Genomic DNA, 23,396 nt, shown 5'->3' on the forward strand with positions numbered 1-23,396 from the left:
TTAACTATGTGTTTGTTTTTCAATAGGTTTTTTTAATGTTCGGCTGATGCAACAATTTGGCAAACGTGGGCTCGGAGCAGCTACAGTTCCTCCTGCAAGACAAACAGAGCTGCAGTGAGTCTGAAGGAGGGAGGTTGAAGGACGATGTCACCGCAAACGTCCTCCTCACTGCGTCTGTGAACCCGTCAAGGTGAGCAGGAGGAGGGGACAATTGTGACAGAAATGTCAGTTTATTTGTGAAAATATCAGCTGAAGTCAAAACTAAAAACAACTGTTCAACTGGAACAAGAACAAAAAAAAATCTTGATCCAATTCAGAACTCAAACAAAGAAACAAAGAAAAAAACAAGTTGTCTGGGATTCTAAAAAGTAAAAGCTATACCCCACAGCAGCATAAATATTTTACATGATATATGTTTTAGTTATTGGATCTTTAATGTAAGATGTGTTGAATGATCTCCTTTCTGTCCTGTTGCACTGTGAGCTCACCAAGTTCTTGCAGCTGCTTTAGTAACGGCGAAATATAGTACTTTTAAACAGGGGATGAATAAATGACTGATAACATATGATGATTCTGTATTTTGTATCATGGTTTTCTATATAGCCAATAACTTTTCAGGTAAGCCTTCAAGTGGAAATTATTTATATATTGACATATTGTAAAAAGATTGCTTAAAGAATAAGCAGAGCATAAGGTGATATTCTATATTTTGCTTATTGTTGCCAACAAATCCCATGAAAAGACAAAAGGCAAAAACGTATTGTCTGTGCAGCTAAAGCTTCACATATCTTACTCCTCTGTGTCGTGGAGCTCCATTGTTGTCCAAAAAGTGAGCCACACCTCTGCACTGGCTGACATGAACATGAACACACACTGTAGTTTATTTCAACTCAATTCCAGATACACCGTCCTGCTGCCATAAATATTCACTAGAGCACCAAATGTGTATTAATCCGGAGCTGAAATTAGTCCCCAACAAATTTATTTTTTTCTACTTTTGAGTACTTTCTCCTAAAAACTACAGTCACCAGCTGTTTTAGGAAATTAATTGGCAATTCTAAATTTCACAATTTACGTCTTCAGTAGGAACGAATGGGACTGGGTTTGACAGCCACAGACAGGCTTTGTGAGGTGGAAAGCATTGAGAGTTGGACTGGTGCTGGTAAATATCGGCAGACTTATCCTTTCAGACTTGATGGATCCTGCTGATTCAGTTTCGCATCGATCACATCTCAAACACCATATCCACGTGCTCTGTATGAACCTTTTCTCCAGTTGAGAAGCGTCCGGCTGCAAACGCTGAACCTGTTGCTGCTGCTGCCTCAACATGGTCGACGGCACGAACAGGGTTCACTTTTTCTCTGCTCGTCTCCGGGGGCCACGCAGTCATTCAGCTGATTGACAGAGAAGACGTCTAATTCTCCACAGCGACACTCTGCTCGGCACTATTGTGTATTTGTGTGTGTGTGAGTGTGTGTGTGTGAGTGTGTGGGGGTATTACTACCATAGCACTGTCATTTGGTCCTGCTGACATGGCAGAAAACCGTCTGGGTCACAGAGTCAGCTGGCACCAGAGCTAATGGGCCTGGCCTCTGTGTGTGTGTTTGTGTGGAAACTTTTGTTGCATGCATGTCTATTCAAATTAATCGGTGTGTGTGCATGCAGATACACATTAAAGGTTGTGTGTGTTTGTGTGAGTGAGTCCCTCCCCGGCCCCCCAGCTCTGCTCTCCGTCCACAATGAGCCGCGCTCTGAAATGTGGAGCCGTGTGATGACAGGCCGATCGGCGGGGGGACAATGCGCTGTAATTTGTGAGGGGCCTTGCCGCGAGAGGAATGATGGGTAATTAAGAGGAAGACACTGAGAGACACGGCAGGGGCTCGGTGACAGGCGACAGGCCATTGGCTGTGTGTCCCGACAAGCCAACAAACCCTCCTCTGGTTCTCCAATAACAGGCTGGTCCCCTGCTCTGTTTCACACACACACACACACACACACACACACACAGACACACACACACACACACACACACACACACAAACACACACACACACACACACACACACACACAAACACACACACACACACACACACAAACACACACACACACACACACACACACACACACACACAGACACACACACACACACACACACACACACACACAAACACACACACACACACAAACCCTTGCCCTGCTGTCCCAACAACATACCACATACTGATACTAACTGTGTTTTAAGTCTAAAAAAAAAAGAAGTCTACAAATTTTAAGGGTGATTTTCATAGTTTGGGCCATCATTTCTATCAGTTATAGATTGTACACATCACATATCACAGTGAAATTACTGTGATTGCACCCGAAATGTCGCTAATAATCCCTCATTGCACAGACGTTGTACCTGCTCAACTACAGCAAGTACAAAGGGTCAAAGTTGAACTCGGGCTTCGGCCTGTAAACTGTAATGGATGTTTCAGTTTGGATAATCATTTTCCAGTTTCCAATTGTTTTCTCTTTGTTTAAAATGTGTCTGATTTCTGACTTCTTTTTAGCATTAAAACCTCTTTCTCAGATCTCAACAATGAACTCTGTGTGTACAATGACATCACTAGTGATAGTAATGACGGCCAAGACAACAAATAAAAGTAAATAGTAAATATGAACATATGACTGTATTAGTATATTATATTGAACCGGGACCCAGTCTCCCTCCCTCTCTCTCGCTCTCTGTCTGTGGGTGGGACAAAACCAAACCGAGGTCTTTGTAGGGACCTGAATGAAGGACAGAGGAGCCACTGATGTGTAACATATCAAATGATAAGAAGACACGTGCTCCCTGTGCGGTTACACTAACATGAAACACACTCCATCTTTTTAACAGATCTCCTATCTCCAGGTACGACGGCGGCATGTTAAACAATTACTGTCTGTTAGTTGTCAATGAGAAATCCCATCTCTGGCACATGTGTGTACATATTAATGCATATTGATATTTGATTATATATTATTTGCTCATGTCTGCTTGTAAAGGAAAAATGAACCCTGTGAAACATATCATCAGTCTGTAAATACCCACTCACTGGTTTTTGTGCACAAATTCAAAACAGCCATGAAAAAATGTATCATAGTAAAGTAAAATAATAAAGTTGTATTGGTAAAGGGAAGACATACTGAATAAAAGATGAGTTAAAAAACTGCCTTTTCTTTTTTTTATTTCCAGCAGTGTGGAGATCAGCATGTTTCTTTAAGCCTTCACCTTCAAGCAGACAGTAGAGACAAATTATTCATGACAGTAGAATAAAGCAGGAGGTCTGGGTTGTCCTGCGAGAGACACAACAGCTTTTAGATGACACAATATTGTTGCGCCCTCATCAGAATATTCACATAAAAATAGTGTGAAAATTTTTCTTTCCCCAAAGTTTTGAAAACTTGCTCAAAAAGTACATTTAGTAAAACTTCAGTGACTTCAGTCATTTCCTACAGTTCCAAGAATTATTTTTAACTAACCGGGAACGTGCCTGATTTTGTGTTAAAGCTGTATGTTTTTCTGCACATGAGAGTTTTATTAGACACAACATAAAACACGTCTTGTAGCTGCATTGAATGATGGTCTATTGCAGCAAGTCAAGAAATGAATATCTCCTGTTCTTCAGTGATGGATGTCTACCTCTCTAAATGATGAGATTACTGAAAAAGAAAGTTTTTTTCTTCTATTCTAGCCAAATAACATCAAAACCATTATATCTCCATTAAAACCATTATATCTCCATGTGACATCAACATGATAAAGTTGTTGCGGTGATTTAAGTTGCGTTTTTCCTTTGAAAGCCAGGCCAAGATCAATACACAGTATTTACACCTTCTGTTTTTTATCTTACAGCATTTCCATTGCATATCAAAAGAATGTGGCTCCTGCGTAAAAAAAGGCTGCGGTTGAAATTCAATACATATGAAAAGAGGCATTTAGCCTTCCAGAAAATCTCCAACATTTTCTCTTTCCTTTGCGTTTCTTCTCTTCCTCTGCAAACCTTTTCATCTTATGGAGTTTCACCGCATTACTACAGGGACCCTAAACCGCAGGACCAAATCCTCAAGGTACACGGTACATGGGCTCCGTTCCCACAGACCTTAAAAACCCATATCAGCCCATGTCTGCACATCCCTCCCTTACATCTCCCTCGCAGCCTGTAAATCACCAAAGCTCACTCGCGGCCCCATTGAATGAACGTGCTGGAGTCGCTGACTAATTGATAGCGTTACAATCTGAACTGGTTCATAGTGGCACTAAATTGAAAACACCGGGAGAGGAAGACAGGGGGATGTTGGTGGTAAAGAGAGGGAGGAAAGGCTTGTGAGGAGAGAGACAGAGCACAGGGGGATGTCGGGAGGAGACAGAGGGAGAGGAAAAGGTTTTGATGATAGAGAAAGAGGAGGATAGAGAAGAGAGGGTAAGTAGGATGCTGATAGGAGAAAGGGAGGAAAGGCTGCTGAGGAGGAGGTTCAAGGAGGAACACAGATAGAGTGAAAGAGAGGGAGATGGCCGGACAGAGAGGAGAGGAGAGAAGTCAGTATCAGCAAGATAGAGCAGGAAAGGCATCTGAGATGTTTTCATACATATCTCAGCCCACACTAAAATACCAAAACAATAGAAAACCATCTTCTTTAAGCCAGCAAACAACAGAACTGGCCAGGATCTGTTGATCTGGTTACTCTATCGAGTCAGTAAATAGTCTGTTTTTCTGTTAATCAGGATAAACAACAAGTGCTTCAAACTAAACAAAATGTGATGTTTGTAATTGCCCTCTGGAGTGACACAAGCGCTTTCTGACCATCGCCCCCCATCGACAGGATAACGTTGTTGGTCAGTGCCTTCCGAAAACGATTTATATGATTGTTTTCTGAATTCCTTCCCAAGTTTTAATAAGTTTAGGCACAAAAAAATGTTGGTTACAGTTAGGACGAAATTGTTGTCATGGTTAAAAGAACAACTTGGTGTAGGTCAGGGACAGACTGCGGTCATGGTTACAAAAAAATGTACGAAATGAACAAATGAACAGCAGTCGTGCATGTTCAAATCACATGCTTTGTTGACCCAACCATCCACCCTGAACTCCTCTCCTCAAAAGGTTTTGTGCTATGGTGCACATAAACACAGGTTGTATTAGCCATTTGAACAAACGTCAAATTATGTTTAACCGTGCTAGTACTGTGGCTCTGTGGATGGCAATGTCGGCCTGTCGGTCGTACCATCACTTCGGTCCAGACTGAAATAATAACTACAGGATGGATTGCCATGAAATTTATTACAGACGTACATGCCCCCCTCAGAATTAGTTGTAATAACTTTGGTGACCCCTTAACTTCATTTAGCACCACCATCAGGTCAAACTTTTAATGTGTCAGTTAAATACCTGCTTAATGCCATTGCCATCTGCCTCAGCTGTACTTTGTGCTTATTAGCAAATGTTAGCATGCGAACACGCTAAACGAAGATGGTGAACAGCATGTGAACATTGTCACTGTGAGCATGTTAGCATGCTGACATTAGCATTTAGCTGAAAGCACCACTATGCCTAATCACAAAACCATTAGCATGGCTGTAGACTCTGCTTTCCTTGCGAGGACAGTCTGGACAAACAGTCATTCCTGTGCTAAGATGGTGATCAAATCACTATATTTGATGATGGCAAAGTCGTCTGACAAAATGAACATTGATACAGGTTAATGACAACACCTGTGTTGTCATCGCAGAGAAAGTTAGAGGTTACAGCAATTTGCTCTGTGAACTTTACTGTTGCACAGCTCCTGACCATGTCAGAGCAAATTTACAGCATGGCTTTACAAAACCTTGGTGTTCCTTATCTACACTAACATGTAACATTTCTAACATTGGTCTTGTGCCCGAGTGTCTTGGGGGTTTATGCATTAACCATGAAACACAATGTCCTCGGTTTGAGACCTTTGTTGTCTGTCATTCCCCATCTCTCTCTCTCTCTCTCTCTCTCTCTCTCTCTCTCCTAATTTCCTGTCATATCTCTACTGTCGACTCTAATAAAGGCCTACAAAAAAGATTGATCCACGTTGGAGACTATTTTCAAAAAAATGTCCATTTTCTTGTGAGGAAAACATGGTCTTCGTGTCGACAGAGGGGAAAAACAGAGAGAAAAAGACAGACTTGTAAGTTTAAAGTGTAGGCGTACTCCTAGAGGATATAGTCGGAGGTAGAGAAAGAGATAAAGAGAAAGACTGGATGGGGTGGAGAAGAGGGAGGAGGAGGGGGGGTTGTCTTTGATCTCAGTGCATGTCTGCTATGCTGTTTTCCTTCAAGGCTTCCTGGTAAGTTTCAGTAGACACCAGCGGGTCCACTCTCGGGGATCGGACGCTAATGGATCAGTTAAAGGGGCCTATGCTTTATGGCCGGGCTAAGTGTTATCATCTGGGGTTAAAGACACTGACCATGGAGCAAACTCCTGCCAGATAGCCCGCTCCTCTGGGGGATTACAGTAGGCCCTTTGCCAAAGCAAGAAGGCAATGGAGGGAAAGTGGTGCTCATTCTTTGTTTTGTTTTGGTTCATTTATCTCACTTAGATCTCTTTCTCTCTTCTATCTCATTTTTTCCCTTTCTCTCCGTTTCTCTCCACCTTTCTCTTGGTCTCTGTACAGACACACATCAGGGAATACCTCTCCAAAGCTTCCTGAACGCTGTTTGAGTCCATTTGTCAGTTGCGCAAGACAGAAAGCTGACGATGGATTCCAGAGGTTGAGGTGACCCCTTTCATACAGCAGTTTATCCGTGGGACCTGTCAGGGCCGACTGCTTCAAATACGAGGCAGGGCCTGTCAGATAAGGATCACAGAGACAGAGACATGCCTCCTAAAGTGATCGTTCCCCGTCTGTGCTTTTGTTTAACGAACGGGCTGAGGGCTGGATTGACAGCTCGTAGGCTCCCCCTAATTGAATGTGATAGATTCAGTCATTAAGTTAATTGGCAGCTGGTTTTGATCAGGACCTGTCACACTCGCTCAGAGATTTTATGGCATAATTTTTGCAGTCAATTGGGAAAGTCGGCCTCACAGTGAATACCGGGTCTGTGAGAACGCGCCGGACCTTTCAGTTGTGACTTTTCATCACGTCATGTTAACAGCATGTGTTGTGCTAACGTGTCGCTACTGACGCAAAGGTAACATGGATCAGTGGGCCAGGTACCAGCTATTCACAGTTTTTTTGTTAACTCAGTGTGTTAGTTTTGCAAATCCTGTCCATATCAGTAAAATGTCATTAAACTTTTAGTCTTTTTTTTTTATTTTTCACATAAAAAGTAGAGTGCAAAACCTGCCAAATTTCATGCAGCAACATGCTCTTAAAAGCTCAACAAATGCACTATTTGCTCCAGTTTGAGTAACTTTTGAAAAAATACTGAGTCTCTAGTTACTTTATTATTAGTATTACTATATTTGTGACCCATTTTTTAAAGATGTATCCTGTCTCCAGTAGGAACAAATGGGCTTTTGGCTGAGTGCCACCGACAGGGTTGGACAGTCAGAAATGATTGTGAGACAGACCAACGCGTGGTTGAAATTGATCTTTTCATGGAATTTGTTGACAATAAATAAAGAAGCGCTGTGTCACAGTCTTTATCTACAACTCTTTTCAGCTGCTATATTGCTGCAACTTAATTCAAAAGGGTAAACAAATTAAGGAGACTTTCAAAATAAAAGGTTACATTTCAAGGGTCATTTCATCCAAATTACAAAAAAACATTTTCTGACTTACCTACCTTTCTTTACTTACCTACTTTACTGTAATAAAGTTACAATTGGACCTGTAAATACATAGTAAATAAAGCTGTTGACAGCGAATACGATGTGTTATCCAGAGTAACAGGGACACTGGAAAGAGATGTTGCTGTTGAATCTTTTAGACTGAGACTAAACTTTTCAAAGTTGCGAGCACCAAATCCCATTGACTCTCACTCTCACTATAAAGTATCTGCGCAGCAAGATACTGTACCGCTGGAGGTCTGTGAGGTGTAGCAGCCCTTTAAGGGAAAAAGCAAAAGTAACTTATAACTTTTCAAGACACCAACCATTTCTTTATTTGTCAAACTGTCAATCAAAAAATGTTGTTGTCTAAACCGGAAACGTTCCACCGAAACATCTCAGTCAAGTAGAAGAGGAGACCCGTCGTAAAATAGCCAATAACACGTGTTTCAAATTGGCCATTGGTTATAGATTGGTTTACAAGGCTGGCTGGTTATCGGCCCAGTGGCGTTTCTCCGTGTTGATAAAGCACCAGGGAGTTGTGGGTCAATTAGTTTGCCACAGCAGAAATTCCTGCAGACAGCCAATTAAAGCTCTTGGCCTGTAGTCGTGAAGCACGCTCTTCCTGTTGACGGCTCACACAGTTATTCTGAGCCCCCGGCAGCTCCTCGCTCTGCTGGTGTAAAATCTCATTCTAAGTCCACTGCCATTATGAGAGCACTTTAGGAGATCGCCATAGTTAACTGAAATTACTTTGAAACAAGCAAAAGCATGTGTGTTTGTGAGCGGCCGACAGACGGGTTACTCAGTGCAAATCGGTGATTGAGCTCCGTATTTTGTGCTGGAAAGCGCATGCAAAGAGATAAACACGACATATAAAGAAATAAACAAAATCAAAACGGGTTAAAAGGAGTTCATCTGTTCAAAGGAGCAGTCAGTGAAGGGATGATTGGAGCGCAGGCCAAAGTGGTGCCGAGTGTAGACAAAAGACGACAGGAGATGATTGCAGGGAATCAATTTTCCATTCTGCTTGCTCTGTCTTTGTCACAATGGCCTCCGAGAGCAAACCTATCTTCTGAGACGAGGAGGATAAACTATCTTTTTCCCTTTGCTTCTGAGTCAAAAAAAAAGAAAAGAAAAAAAAAAACGCCTGCTGTCACAAGCTTTTATTATGAAGTCTTTTGTTCACGTATGGCCTGCAAATTGGTGTTTTGGTGACGTGACGCAAACGGAGCATAACAGTAAACACTGGGCCATTGTGGGATGTCGACGGAGGTTTGGAGATCGCCACATTTGTTCGTGAAGGGCAGGGCAGGACCTTCTGAGTCATAAGCTGACATGTGCATGTGTGTGTGATGGAGAGAGTATAGAAATGACCGCTTAGCTCTCTGGCAATCACCATCCTAATAAAAGCCTACAAATGAAGACAGAACATTTCCCCACACACACACACACACACACACCTGTGCAGTTTTCGTTTTGTGGTCAACGTTTCGATCAGAATACAACCATCATCCATTCATCAGAAAGTGTAAAACTTCAAAGATGAACCATATAATTTGATCACGTTTGGTCACGAGCAGCATATCTATGTGTCTGTCTGTGCGCCAGGGGCCTCAAATAAAACAGAGTTGGGTCCTGGGATTGCTATCATCCTCGCGGCTACGACTACATGCATAACCACTTACGATCACTTATGACAAGCCTATAGACACGGCGGGCGTCAGCTGATCCACGCCGACAGGCACAAGGAGCGGCACCCCGGGAGAATCCCCCTTTAAAGCCCAATTATCCCGTGGAGCCGGTGTCGTTTCAAAGGCCAACAGTAGAAGATGTTGGCCCCTGATAAGGGACACATGTGTTCCATCACACTTAATTGAAGCAGGGTTTCCTGAAAAAGAAACAACCCCGGAGCAATATGACAAAACAAACAGATTTAAGGACATAACAACTGTATTTGTAATAGGAACGTTTTTCATGGTGCATGGAAATTGCTTTTCGTGGGGTATATTTCTTTTCGCAAAAGTCATAGTTCAGCACAGCATGGTGAATGTGTGTGAGAGCATTTCGTCTTTCTTCTTTCTTTTTTTTACTGGACATCATTCTGTCTTGGAGAGCACAGCATGACGATAGGTTTCCAAACCTTCCCAAATTTGATTACAGGTCTGCAAAAACCTCAAACAATGCCGTGGCAAGCATGTCACTTACGGTCACAAGCCAAAGTCCTTCTCTGATTTTTTTTTTCTCCTTCTCTTCTCTTTCTTTTCATCCTTATGATCTGAAGTTGAGAATAAAGACATAAGTCGTGTGTTTTAACAGGAAACACGCAGAACAAATTTACAGTAAAAAAAAAAAACAAAGAGCTGAGCTGCTTGGAGGAAAAAGCTAAATCTTGATTTGTGAGTAATGTAAACAAAACAGCTGCGTATAGTGGCTTTAATCTTGGGAAGAGTCAGTGAAATTTGTGTGTGGACGCACATATAAAAGTTCCTCTTTTAAATCATTTAAAAGAAAGAAAATGAGGAGAAGAAGGCTGAGAAATGTCGGATCAATCCTGATGCAGTTTTATTTGTCAAAAGAAAAATGCAGGAGCCTTCTGTATGTCAGTGCAGAGCGTTACTCCCAGTCAGTTCCCATGATCTGTGGGATGTATTTAGCATTTACAATTTCTCATTTACGGGGATATCATTACCTCTCTGGCACCAAGCCCCGTTTTTGGAATCCTTCCCTTTAATGTTAAATCATGTGGACATTAAAGTCTTTCCTTGACTTACAAGACATGACATCTCTGGAAACATACAACCCGGGTCAAAGATGGAGCTCGTTAGAGGATTGCACACGACCACAAATTCACAGAGAGAAAAGGGGATAAAGAGAAAAAATGTTTAGTTAACTCAGACTTCAGTCGTCGGGGGGGAAACGCGGCTTTGTATCTGGCCGCTGGAGATGAGAGACAAAGACAGTTTTGTGCAGACTGCTCAATAAGGCTCCCCTGTCGTACTCAGTTCATCACTGGGAAATTGTGTTTGTTATCGACAATGCCTTTTAACAAGCACCACGAGCAACGAGGGGATATGACTGTAAGGAGATAAAACCTCAAAATAACGCACACTGTACTTTTCTCCCTCTGATGTTAAATTAAAACCATGCTTTTTGAAAAGGTCAGATCTGATTAAAAGCTGGTGCGTGCACAAACAGTTCCCCTGTTTTCAGTGGCACCTAACTGATGCAATATTGGCTCTTTTCTCATGTTATTATCAAGCAAATCATCCCTTCTTCCTCATGACTTCACCTTTAATTATTACTAATCAAACTAATCTAAAACACAACTAATGCACATCATTCAACCAATGATTCTCACCTACGGAGTACAAAGACATCTCAAATTGACTTGTTTAGTCTTCACAGCGTCCACAGCCAACACTCAGCCAGGCATAACTACAGCTAACTGTTTGTCTCATTAACTGCAGTTTGTATCCCATTAAACCAAGCCAGGGGGACACTTAATGACCGCACAGACGAGCAAATTATAGAGTTAATATTGTGATCTTTAATTAGACTTCACTAGCGGCGTCTGAGTTGGAAAAAGTTATTTTAAAGTCTTATTTTTCCGTAGAAATCCAATAGACGAGACTGCAGCTCCACGAGACAAGTTTACACATCCCATAACTGGTCAATAATCCCATTCGCTTCATTTGGAGCACCTTTTTTTCCTCTCTCTCTGCTAAATTGCCCAACATCATGATGCAATTTGGGTTTTTTAATCACCGTTTTAGCAGTTACAGCGCGGCTGTCCGATTTCCTGCAACAAAAGTGTGTAGCGCCATTAGCGCGAGTAATTCCACACAGCAGGCCTCCAGTTGTGCATGTGATCGGAGGGGAAGAAAACAACAAGCTTCACAATGGAAAACCTGAGCTAATGTCCTCGATCGTCCCACCTTGTTGTGGTTGTTTTCTGGGGCAATTACATTCTGTAGACATTATGGGGGGAGAAATACCCGCAGATGGGATATGATCCCTCGGCTCTGTTGTTCTGTGGAGAGTGTGTGTGTGTTTCTGCGAGATCACAGTGAAGTTCAGGTGTGTTTAGCGTTATACCGACTCATATGGGATACTGAAACGTGTGACAGTCCCTCGGGACTTCCTAAATGGGTCTGGAGGAGTGCTGGAAAGTTATTGCAAGGTCAGCGGTGAGTCATGGAGCTGATGGCAGACCACGGGGGGAGTGTGGTGCAGCGCTGGGATAGTTTGCTACTGTGTCATCGTTACATTAAGAGATGTCAAGGTCGGGATTTTTAAGTGCTTCCACAAAGAATCCCCTCTTTTCTCTCTCTGCGCTGGCCTGCACAAGTCATTTTGTGGACAACCACGCACCTATCGTAAAGTGTATTTTTACGTATACTCAGTGCCATGTGCCTGACAACATGGAGGCTAACCTCACCGTTTTGGCTCACTCCACATTTCAGTCCAACGCAGAAGTCAAACAAGCAAAGCCACGCAGCGGGTCAGATATTGAAAGTCGTGCACTTATAGAGTGAAAAGAAAAACAGAGAGAATTCCTGTCCTGTTTTAAACTTTGTCTTATATAAACGTAGCCAGGGCTGGGGTGATATCTGATAAAATAGATCAAAATTACATTATTGGCTTTTATAGCCCACTGAAAACATAGCCCAAAGGTATGCTATTTGGCAGAGAGCAGCTCGTAATATGTCTAAGAATTGTTACCATCTGGCTTGACTGCAGGGAATGCTTCTCTCTTAAAAACCTCAAAGTCAAAATGATACAAGTAAAACCCAGCATTCATAACCAGGTTGGCTTTTTATGGACGCCTGTCCACATCGATTTGGCTCCACAGTGTCTTAAAGACAACTCGTGCTATTTAGAAGTCATTTTTTTCCTTCTTAAAGCGGGTTTCACCTTTTCTCTCTGGTGCTATGGCGTCCGAGTACGGTATTATATTTGAAGCATGGCGATTCCTGCCTTAAAGAGGAGGTTTGTTATTTTGTTCTAAAAAGTTACAGCATGCCGTGGAGATGAGGAAGAAAACTGAGGTATCACTTTTAAGTTTGCCTGTTTGCCTTCATCAATACAACCCCCCCCGCCCCCCCCCCCCCCAAAAAAAACACAACAGACAATATGCTATCTCTCTGTCTGGACAAGTTATCTCCTGACATTTTAACCCCTTTTTGCGGAGCTACACCCTTCTAATCGCACTCCTGTACACAGTTTCAGCCCCCCATTACCTTATTATGAGATTACAATGTCAATGTGCTCAGAATTGTGACAATTACAGTAAGTGGTGGAGTAATTTTCAGCATTAAATGGGGTCTTTGTGTGCTATGTTGCTGTATATTTCTGCGGCCTGTCATAGGTTGAAGGAGGGCATTCTGGCATTGAGTCAAATACATTCTCATACGTTCAATAAGGTGAGCAGGTATACAGACGCATGTGTGTGTATATATATAGGAGCATTATGCCCGTATAAACACAGTTACACATTCATATTAGCAAACACATTCAGAGTCACACTGACAAGCTGCCATGGAGCAGGAATCCCAGTGCGTGTGCATGTGTGTGTGAGCGCTGAGGCCTGTGGCATATGAAACATGAGTCCCTGTTTAGCAGTGTGAACCGTGGGGGAGAGGGAAGGGGGGAGGCTGTTTTCTCAATGCCTCCTTGACCTGTCACTATTGATGATGTGTGTATGTGCGTGGATCTGTGCGTGTGTGCGTGTGAGTGTGTGAGAATCCGTCAGACATCTACAGGGGGACAGCCACCCCCTCACCCTCCTCCCCCACTGCTGATATCCTCTCATGCCACCACCACCCCACCCCCTCTCCCCCCCCACCTCTCGGCCTCCTCTCCTCCCCTCTCCTGGCGCCCCGGTATGAGAGAGAAAGCTGTTGTTAATAAAAAGTTTTCAAAGAATGGGATGAAAAGGGAGGTGAAATTGAGCGGCCCTGGCCGTATTATTTCTTCTCCGTATGGGAGCTGGCCTCTCGCGGTCTCTCCGACGCTCTCGGACCGGGAGGGGGTCGCTGGCTCGGTGACCATTACTGCCCCGGGGCCAAAGCAAATGATTTGCCTCTCTGAGGCTTCAAAGGGGAGCAATTACACTTAAGTAACCAAATGAAAAGATAGCCCAGCTTGGCAGCAGTTTGGGGGAAACAGTGGAGGCCTTTGAGGGAAGAGGCACCACACCTCAGGAGTAATATGTAACAGCTCGCATCACAGAGAAAGAAAAAACAGAAAGGAAGAAAATAAACAACAGAATATTCTGCCACTGAATTCAGAAGAAAAAAGGTGCTGAAACCTGCCCAAACCAAAACAACAACATCACTGAGAGTGGTTTACCAACGCAGCCGACAGCTTTTAAAGCAATTGTGGCCGTAGAGAAATACAGACCCAACCACTGGCCACTTTGGCTAGCATATCATATAAACACATGCTGTATGCAACATTATATTGTGGTAATTCAGATGTGCTCTACTACATTTTCACTGCTTTGTTTCTGTTAGCTGATTACTTGAGATAAGCCTCAGAAGAGGTCTGATCTCTTTGCCACAGAAACACTGTTTGTTTCTGTGATGCTTGTGTTTGTTTGTTTGTGGGTATTGTAATTACTGTCTACACAAACTTCAAAAAGATATGCGGACATCTTGCATCCAATCGAGCTTGAGAAGATGATACTAAAACAAGATATAAATCACCCGTCCCCCCCGGTGCTGAATTAAACTGCATGTGTAACACAATGAATAACATTAATTGCAATCTTGAGAACCATGAATCTTGGTTCTGTGAGTGGCACACATAAAGTCAGCCTCTCCCCACTGATAAAAGACTTGAAAAAAGGCCCTATTGAGTGAAGTGGAGACTGGGAGTTTGGTAGGGGAGCTCACCTGTGGAGAGGAGTCTATAGCTGCATAGAAGGCCCAACAGCTGCCAGGGTTGTAAGTCTAGGCACCTAGCAGAGCCGCAGAATGGGAAATGCAAGGCACTCTTTCAATGCACTGCCACTTAGTAACAGAAGGCATGTGCCAAACTTGCAGAATGAGAATGAAAACTCCCCCTTTGGAGTTCACTAAATATCAGCAGCGACTCTCTTTTTTTCTCCCCTCCCCTCCTCTCCCCCCCTCCTCTCTTTCTCTTTTCTCCCTCTCCTTTAGTCTATTATAATTCCTCCATAAAAGAACAATGGTTGACTGAAAGACCCCCAAACCACAGAGATATACCAACAATCGGCAGGGAGAAGGGAAAAGGGGGGACTCAGCTGAAGTGTGGAAGCCATCAATTACTGAGGGCCTAAAGTTAACATCCCAGCAGGATATGTGCATTAGAATGCAGATATAGGCAGGCCATGGGCAGCAGATGCCTAGCGGAGCGGTCAAAAGAGCACCCTGAGCTCATGAGAGGACATATGCAATGTGGGAGACTCTCTCGCCTTGCAATCTACAGAAGAATAGAAAATTAAATTGAATGATGATTGTAGTAGCGGCTCAAAAGAGCCATTGTGTGGAACTAACTGGAATTATGGGTTTGAAATGTGACAAACAACTGACATCTCACATAATAGATGCCAATACACATGGCTGTGGTGCAGCCTCAATAAATCTCACACATCAGCAGTGAGATTGCCATGGAGCTGGGGTTTGCCGCGGCAACAAGTGGCCCTATCGGCTCCAGCAGGGTCAAAAACGCACCGTGATTCCTCCACATGCACTGCCCTAACAGGATTTTCCCCTCTCACTGCATCTCTCTATTCTGGCCGCTCAGCAAGACTCAGCCCTCTGGGCTTCCTCGCGCTGCTAATTTACACTAGCCTGCAGGCTATCTTCACAGTCAGAACAGTGCAATTGTATTTTCAGGCTCATTAAGCAATGGCACAAAAAAGGGGAGCTCTTACCCCCCATCTCCTTTCCCGTCCACGCTCTGTTTCAGCGGCAGAGAAAGGGGAGCACAGAAGAGATAAAAGGTGGGATAAAGAAATGGAGCAAAGTTTTAAATGATAGTTGTGAGGCTCTATCAGGTTGTTTGTGTTTACTACATGAGTTGATTTGGGAGTCGGGGATGAGGAGGAGGAGGAGGAGGCGAGCCTGCACAGTCGCTGCTCTCGATCTTCTGAGAACCAATCCGGCTGCTCGGTAGCAGCCCTATTCAGGATCAACCCATGCTTGTTTATTTGAAAGAGACCCCGCTTTTTTAACTTCCCACCCTCTCCATTGTTCGACTTCTCATGGGGAGGACTTTGAAATTGTAATCTCGGGATATTCAAACACACACATTTGTTCTGACCTTTGGTGCCTGCAATAACATTATTACTATCAGACAGGCATCGCCAATTTGGATCTACACTGCATTCAACCACTTTGACTTGAGCACTTTTGTTGACTCATAAAAGATTCATATGACTTCGATATATTTATATGACTGAGTTCGATTAAGAAAAGAGGCCTGAAACAAGTGACACACTTCCATTTTTTGTCATTAAAAGGAAATTTAAGGAAGTTATTGTTGGAGCAAATTTAAACAACAAACAAGTCTTGCAACAAATATGGAGAAACATGAATTTAATTGATTGCCAGTTAAGATTTCCTGTAAAAATTGATTTAGTGAGTTTATCAGTATAACATCATATGAAGCACTGATATTAAATGTGTGGTAACTGGAACTAAAAGAAAAAACTATTAACTGTGATATTAACTGATTTTACACATTTTCTTTTTTTGACATCAAGTACTTTTATCAGCCTCAGAGATGATTATTGTTTTCATTTCCTTTCCAGAGCAATAAAATGATACACCTACAAATTATCAACGTAATCTGTCCGTCATTCAGTGGAATCTGAGAACTATAACTTTACCTGCATTCAACTATATTATCACCTCAGTTACAGTCTTATTAAATTTAATGATGATATGAAACAAAAAGAAGAAAATGTGTTGCAACAAATGTCATAATGTTTTCTGCCCCAATTTAAATACCAGCTAATACATTTTTATGACGTGCAGAGGAAAGAAATTCACATCATATATACCAAATTGCTGTAATTTATACAATAGTTTCTGGTTTTGGCCTCACTGGGATTTGAAGCCAGCAGTAAAAGAGAAAATTGATGCTGCTGCCTTGGGTTTTTTTTCCTCAAATCTACTGCATCACAGCTTTGGCTGCTAAGAGCGTATGAGATTGTGGCGACATTCTTCGGTTTGTGAATGAGACCACAGAGTAGCCGCACAAAGTTCCTCGTCCCCAGTCTTCAACCTTACTCGCCCACTCGCATTGTCTCTAGACTTTCCTCAAGAATGTGGATTTCTATGGCCGACGGCAAGCCAGACAAAATTGCCAATTGCATTGTCACCTCTTGTGGTTTTTCTCCTTAACAATCTCCATTGGCAGAGGAGTTCAGGAGGAACCCTCTCGAACGAAAACATCTGTTTTTGAAGATGCTAGAGTGGGAAACAGTGTTGAAGGTGTTGTTTTAAAAAAATGGAGCCGTCAGTATAAGAGCAGACATTAATTCGAGCTCGAGTTCAAAACACAAATTCCACCACCACAGTCGAAAGAAATAAACTCTGTTGTGTTTATGTTTGAGTTAAAAACAGCGGCTATAACAGGACACTCCATCCCCTGATTGCCTTTTTACAGTCTAAAAAAGAAGTCATGATGAAGGCAATTTGCTTCCTTCACTTCAGCACGGCAAGAATATTTCCCTCATTACCCTGCATTCAAACACAGGGCACTCTGATGCCACAAGAGGAAGTGGCTTTGGCAGAAAATGTCAAACCAGCGTTTAAGTGCAGCATTGAAGCCGGTCTGATGTGGATTGGATCAACTTGTTAAGTCAAATGAAAGGTCAAGATATTTTTCCACAGCGCTGAGCAACCCTAAGAACAGCTATTTAAACTGCCGTTAAAACGGAGAGCGCCGCGCTGGTCGCCTCATGTGAGGAAGGCACACGAGTCGAGGTGTTGACAGAGGCAGAACGTTAAAATATGGAAAGATAGATAGTTACCTCTCGCTTTCACGCAGACGTGAAGACTAAACTTCCCCACAGAAATGTTCCATTCTTACATCTAACGTCTGATTACTTGAGGTGGACAACTTTAGCACAATATTCCACCCTCCTTCTGCTGATTTCAGACAAGAAAAGTGAGAGCAGTGTGTGTGTGTGAGAGTGACGTGTCGGGACACACTCGCTTGTCCTCATCTACTCTGCACTGTCATGTCAGCAGAGTGTCCATCTCGCTGAGGCCTGTAGCTACAGGTCTTTGTGCCACTGTCGACACATCTCACAGGGATTGGGTTCCGCGGCTCGCTCGCTCCTCTAAATGATGTGTTTGTTTGTCGGAGGGCCTCGCTACAGCAGGGAATTCACACACTGTTGATGGAGGACAGACACCAGCTCACCTGGACTCCCACAGAGTCTGAGTTCATCAGCTGGTGCACCTGAAGCGTCCGTCCTTGACTGGTTTAGAAATGGACTGGATCGTCTTTTTGACCGAGAAAACAAACAATGTGCGGCATGAGAATCTCGTTATGAGCACACAGAATTGCTCTCTCGCTGGGCCCTTGCACTTTATGAACTGGCTAAGTGGTTTCATCGAAGCATGAGAGTATTGAAAATGGCCCCCGCACTTCCAGAAAGTGAGAAAGTTTTCATTTCTGGTGCCAGCTGAGGGGAGAGTGCTTCCCATCGAGCTTGTGCCGACCTTGAAGGACGGATCTGCTTTCAAACTCGCTAACACCTTCTGACACAGTTCACTCGCCTGCATGCTGTTACAGAAATGTCTTTTGGGGTAGGGGAGAGGGGGCCCCAAAGCTAAATACACTGGACCGAACACCAGGGGAGGAGAGGTAACTGTACTTCTTGTGTACATTTGTCTCTGTGTGTACCTGTATTGGATGAATCTCCGTATGAGTCCGTGTGCTCCGCGGGGCCGACTCTCACCCCCTTCTTGCACGACACTATGGACATGAGATAGAGGGATCGGGATTTAAACCCAAACCAGCTGGGTGACGAGGGGCCCCTGGTGTGTGGGGAGACAGAGGGCCGGCTTTGTCAGGCAGAAAATGAAGGAGCAGACTCAACATCAGGATTCACTCAAGTTGAATCATCAACCAAAGTTGTGCCTCTCACCTGATGAGGAGTAAAATGTTCTCTGCACCTGAGGGCTTTCAAGAGGCCGACCATAAGTGATCTCAATAAAGAATTTTGTCAATCAAACCATCTTGTTTTCTGTTGTTTCTGTTGCACGACGGTCATATGCTACGAGACAGGGCTGCAAAGCACAACCGACTACGTTTAATAGGTTAATTATTCACTGTTCTGATCCAATTAGGCAATTACGCATGAGGAGGACTAACAAAGTAATTTGGTGGAGTGAAAGAGAAGTCGAGACTGATCAATCCATCTTCTCACTAAAATACGTCCTAACTGTCTGTTTGATAGTGTTGGTGACTGTGTTGGGTCGGACTTATGATGTCCAGGAGGCGTTGAAAGGGAAGAATTTAGATTACAGACGACATGGAGTTTAAAGGAGTTTACGTCTCCTGTTGCAAAGCAAAATACATTTTATGTGATGAAGAAGAACCCCTTATACTTCACTTGAGTATTTTTATGCAACTTTATACTTCTACTTCACTACACGTCACAAGCAGATATTGTACTTTTTAGTCCACTACACGTATCTAAGTCACCAGTTGACCTGCGTCTAAAATATAATTTATTATAGATGTTGGTGTCCCATTGTACATAAAGTAGCAAGAATTAGCTGCTCCTCTACCAGCTACCACAGTAAGATGCTGGTAACGTGTTCATGCAACTGTAATAATTATCCAACAATGTAATAAATAAGATAACATGACACTCTGAATGGGGCTAGTCAGTACTTATACTTATTACTTTTGATGCTTTCAGTACATTTTGCTGATAATATACTTTTCATTTTGAATGCGGGCTCCTTTTATATGGCGGTGTTGATCTGAAAATTGACTTCATTAACTTTCATTCACTTGTAATTGTCAGAAAAGTGACAGCAGATCATGCGCAATAAATTACAATTAACTCCAGTTCAATTACTTTTTAACAAAACCTACTTTCCTCCTGCTGCTGTGATTTTGATGATGATGATTCTGCATTGCTGCTGTAAACGTTTAATAAAACAATTGATTCACTTCCACCCACGTCGGTTTCAGACTAGACGTGAAACAGTTAACTGGCAGCGCCTGCGTCCTCCCAGCTCCATGCAGTGGACTATGAAATATCTGGAGGACAATTGGTTAAGTGGAGTTAACCGTTGCCTTTTTCTCCCCGAGGTATCTTCCTTTTTGATCCTGCCGAGCCTGGCGCCTCGCAAAACTCCACTTGTCTGGCTTATTAAATAGTATGACCTGGAGAAAGAAAACGCCTGTTGCTTCTCAACTGAGGCCATTGTGAAGCGAGAGGAGCTCCTGACAGGCCTTAAATGGCTGTAATGCTGTGTGACCAACAGTCATACCTAATCAATTTCTCTCCCGGCTGCGCACCTTTTCTCACTTCATTTGATTTTCAGTTTCATTGTTTTACTCATTTTTTTTATGTCGATTACTTTGTTTATTTACAAATGCATTCCCGTGGGCTCTATTTCAATCTGAGGGTTTGAGATATTTGAGCGTTTTCTTCTTCTATAATAAAAGTGTGGCTTTGATATGGACATGTGACTCTTTAGTTCCTGCCCAGCGTTACAGTAGGGGGATCACTCAGTGAATAGTGCCGTTGCAGCGCCGGCTAATGGGTGTAAATGGTCAAGAGAGTCCTCCCCACTGGTTAATTGCGCTAAAATTGGTCTAAGCTACTTTGTGAGGGCCATCAATGGCCCCGCGCCGCACGGGGTCTGTATGATTAACTTCTCCTTCCTTTCAAAGGCCTCTTGATGTTCCCTTCGAAGGCAGCGGGCCAATCAAAACCGCAGTCGGAGACGTCACGAGGCCAACATGACGAGCTGATTGGTGCGAGCGGGGAGGGGGAACAGCCCCTGTCCTTTTATAGACGACCCCGTACAGCGCGTAAAAGCTACTGGGCACCGCTGTCAGCGCGGAGACGCATATTGGACACGGTACACCTCAGCGACTCCACTCCTCTGAACGGGCCACACGGAGGTGCATGGCCCCATCCCCTCGCGTCATGATGAATCCTGTGCAGGGGTCGCCGTCCCAAGACGCCAAACAGCTTCATCAAAAAGAGGAGACGGACACGGAGGGCGAGGAACTTCAGCCTAAAGACATGACCACTGAGAAAGGATACAAACTCCAGCGGAGCAGCCTCCCGTTTAGCGTCGAGTCGTTGATTTCCAAGAAGACCACCTGTCGGACTTCTTATTCCCCCTCAGACTTAGCTGTGGTCCTGCCGAAGCCCGTGCCGGGACAGGGCGCGCAGTTCTCTCCAAGGACTCTTTACGCGGAGAGGAAGGTTTCCGCGGAGAGCTCGCAGGGTGTTTCCAGCAGCTCCAGCGAGGACAGTCCGCAGTTTTGTGACAAAGATCAGAGCACTTGGTTCCAGACGACCTCCTTTTCCACTCCGTCCCGTAAGTCCGTCCCTCTGCTGTTAACTCTAAAACAAGGACACACTGCATTTATTCATCATCTACTGTCGATCACCAAGACTGCACAGAACAGTGTTATGAGGCCAGAGTTGCACAAAATGATAACCCTCTCACTGCGTTATAGTGATATTAATATTACCTCTACAGACTACAGTTCTGCCTCGCCTTTTGTTGTCTTTGCAGATAACACGTGAAGCACATATCTGGCTGCTCCAGTAGTTATTTGCCAGACTGTGCATTCTTATATTTTTTATATACATTTCTTAATATATTAACTATTTACCTGTAGATGCAGGTGATATATGCAAGCAAATATTAAAAATAATGAGGGGGATTAAACCTTACGATTAATGTGACCAGTTGGTTTGCAGGTGGACAGAGACGCTTCATTTGTCAACACAAATACAGCGCAGCCTGTTTATTGGTGTGTGTTTTCTTGCTGTGTTTGCATTTAATATTGGAGGCTCATGTGTTCACCTGCTGTGATGGTCAAGTTTCTCCACGACAGCAATTCAGCTTCCATTTAATCTAATCTCGGATATATTTCTGTGTCATTTGCCTCTAACAGGGAGCTCAAGTCCAACTGCGTGTACTTTACGGAAACACAAAAACAACAGGAAACCTCGCACTCCCTTCACTACCTCCCAGCTGCTGGCGCTGGAGCGCAAGTTTCGCCAGAAGCAGTACCTCTCCATCGCCGAGAGAGCCGAGTTCTCCAACTCTCTCAACCTGACGGAGACGCAGGTCAAAATCTGGTTTCAGAACAGGAGGGCCAAAGCCAAGAGACTGCAGGAGGCCGAGCTGGAAAAGTTTAAACTGGCCTCCAAGCCCGTCCTGCCCGCCTTCGCGCTGCCGTTCCCCCTCGGTGCGCACATGGGGTCTCCGACATGGGGCCCGTCAAACGCCTTCCCGAGGCCCAGTCTGCCGGTCCCAGGACTGTTCAGTGGACCCGTCACCTATGGGATGTACTATTTGTCTTAATGTTACTGTGTGTGTATGTGTGGTTCTGTCACGGTTGCAATACACTTATAAATGAGGATGATGCAGGTTTCTACATCTTGGAAAACATTTTTGTTTTTGTATTTGGAGTTTAGAGAAATGTTCTAACCTCCACAATAGAAAACAATTCAAACACGGGACACGTTTTTATATATAACTGTGTGCGTAATTGGACCGAGTGAGTCCACTTGCTCTCCTCATTTTAAGACAGCGTCCAGTTCTGTGGATTGCGGATCCACAGGCCGAAATTACTGAGGCAATACTCCAAACGCAAATGTCAGGTTTTTAAACGACACGCCTTAAATATCTCATTCCAGCCCATCCGCCGTGCTCCGCAGCAGTTTGTGAAGAAGGACACTTTAGAGTGTGTCCCGACATGAAGGCAATGATCTACTGAAGCGGAGGAAATACATGTTTAAAAGCAACAGAAAAGTACTTAAACGGTGTCAGTGCCTTAAGACCAGCGTCTCACTTGAAGTATTTCTCCTCATTCAGCATCGACTGTTTCTGGTGAAGCTGCAGTTCTAGTTGCTGTTTGAATGTTTGTCCTTCCTTCCTGTCACGGTTTCTATATTTTGTAAACATGGAGCAAAAGTTATATTTTAGAAAAACACATGTATTAGATATGTTCTGTTGCTCTCACAACGTGGCCTTTATGGGAGTGATGATAGACTTTCTGTGAGGGATTTTGCTGTAAATGTAAATAAAATGTGTAGTGTTGATGAAGCCCTGCAGCCTCGCTTGGAGAGCAGCAGGAGAAGTGGTATTTATTGAATATCTTTGTATCTGTACTGTGTACATACATCACTCTATCTAAATATTCAGTTACTTGTAAAAACTGATTTTAGTAAATAAACATTATACAAGACCCGAAAGTGGCTGACTCATTTTACAACCTTTTTCACTGTTTTATATTTTCTATATGAGGAATTACTTACAGTGAAGTTTAGGCCCGATGAGCGGAGCAGGAGTCTGAAGGTTTGCTGTGGGTTTATATAAAGTGTTCCTCCAAGAAATATGACTTTATCAAAGGTAGCACAGACTCAGACTTGTTTATTA

At 43.4% G+C, this 23,396-nt stretch overlaps 1 protein-coding gene across 1 annotated transcript; it reads left to right on the forward strand.

Moving 5' to 3' along the window:
• Window positions 1-20,899: 20,899 nt before the first annotated feature.
• LOC139300192 (homeobox protein MSH-C-like) lies at window positions 20,900-22,319 on the forward strand. Its single transcript, XM_070923208.1, has 2 exons — window positions 20,900-21,324; window positions 21,911-22,319. Exons 1-2 carry the CDS (start codon window positions 20,900-20,902, stop codon window positions 22,317-22,319), a joined length of 834 nt encoding a protein of 277 aa, XP_070779309.1.
• The last annotated feature ends 1,077 nt before the right edge of the window (window positions 22,320-23,396 follow it).

This window comes from Enoplosus armatus, chromosome 2, assembly GCF_043641665.1.
Source record: "Enoplosus armatus isolate fEnoArm2 chromosome 2, fEnoArm2.hap1, whole genome shotgun sequence".
Lineage (NCBI taxonomy): Eukaryota > Metazoa > Chordata > Actinopteri > Centrarchiformes > Enoplosidae > Enoplosus > Enoplosus armatus.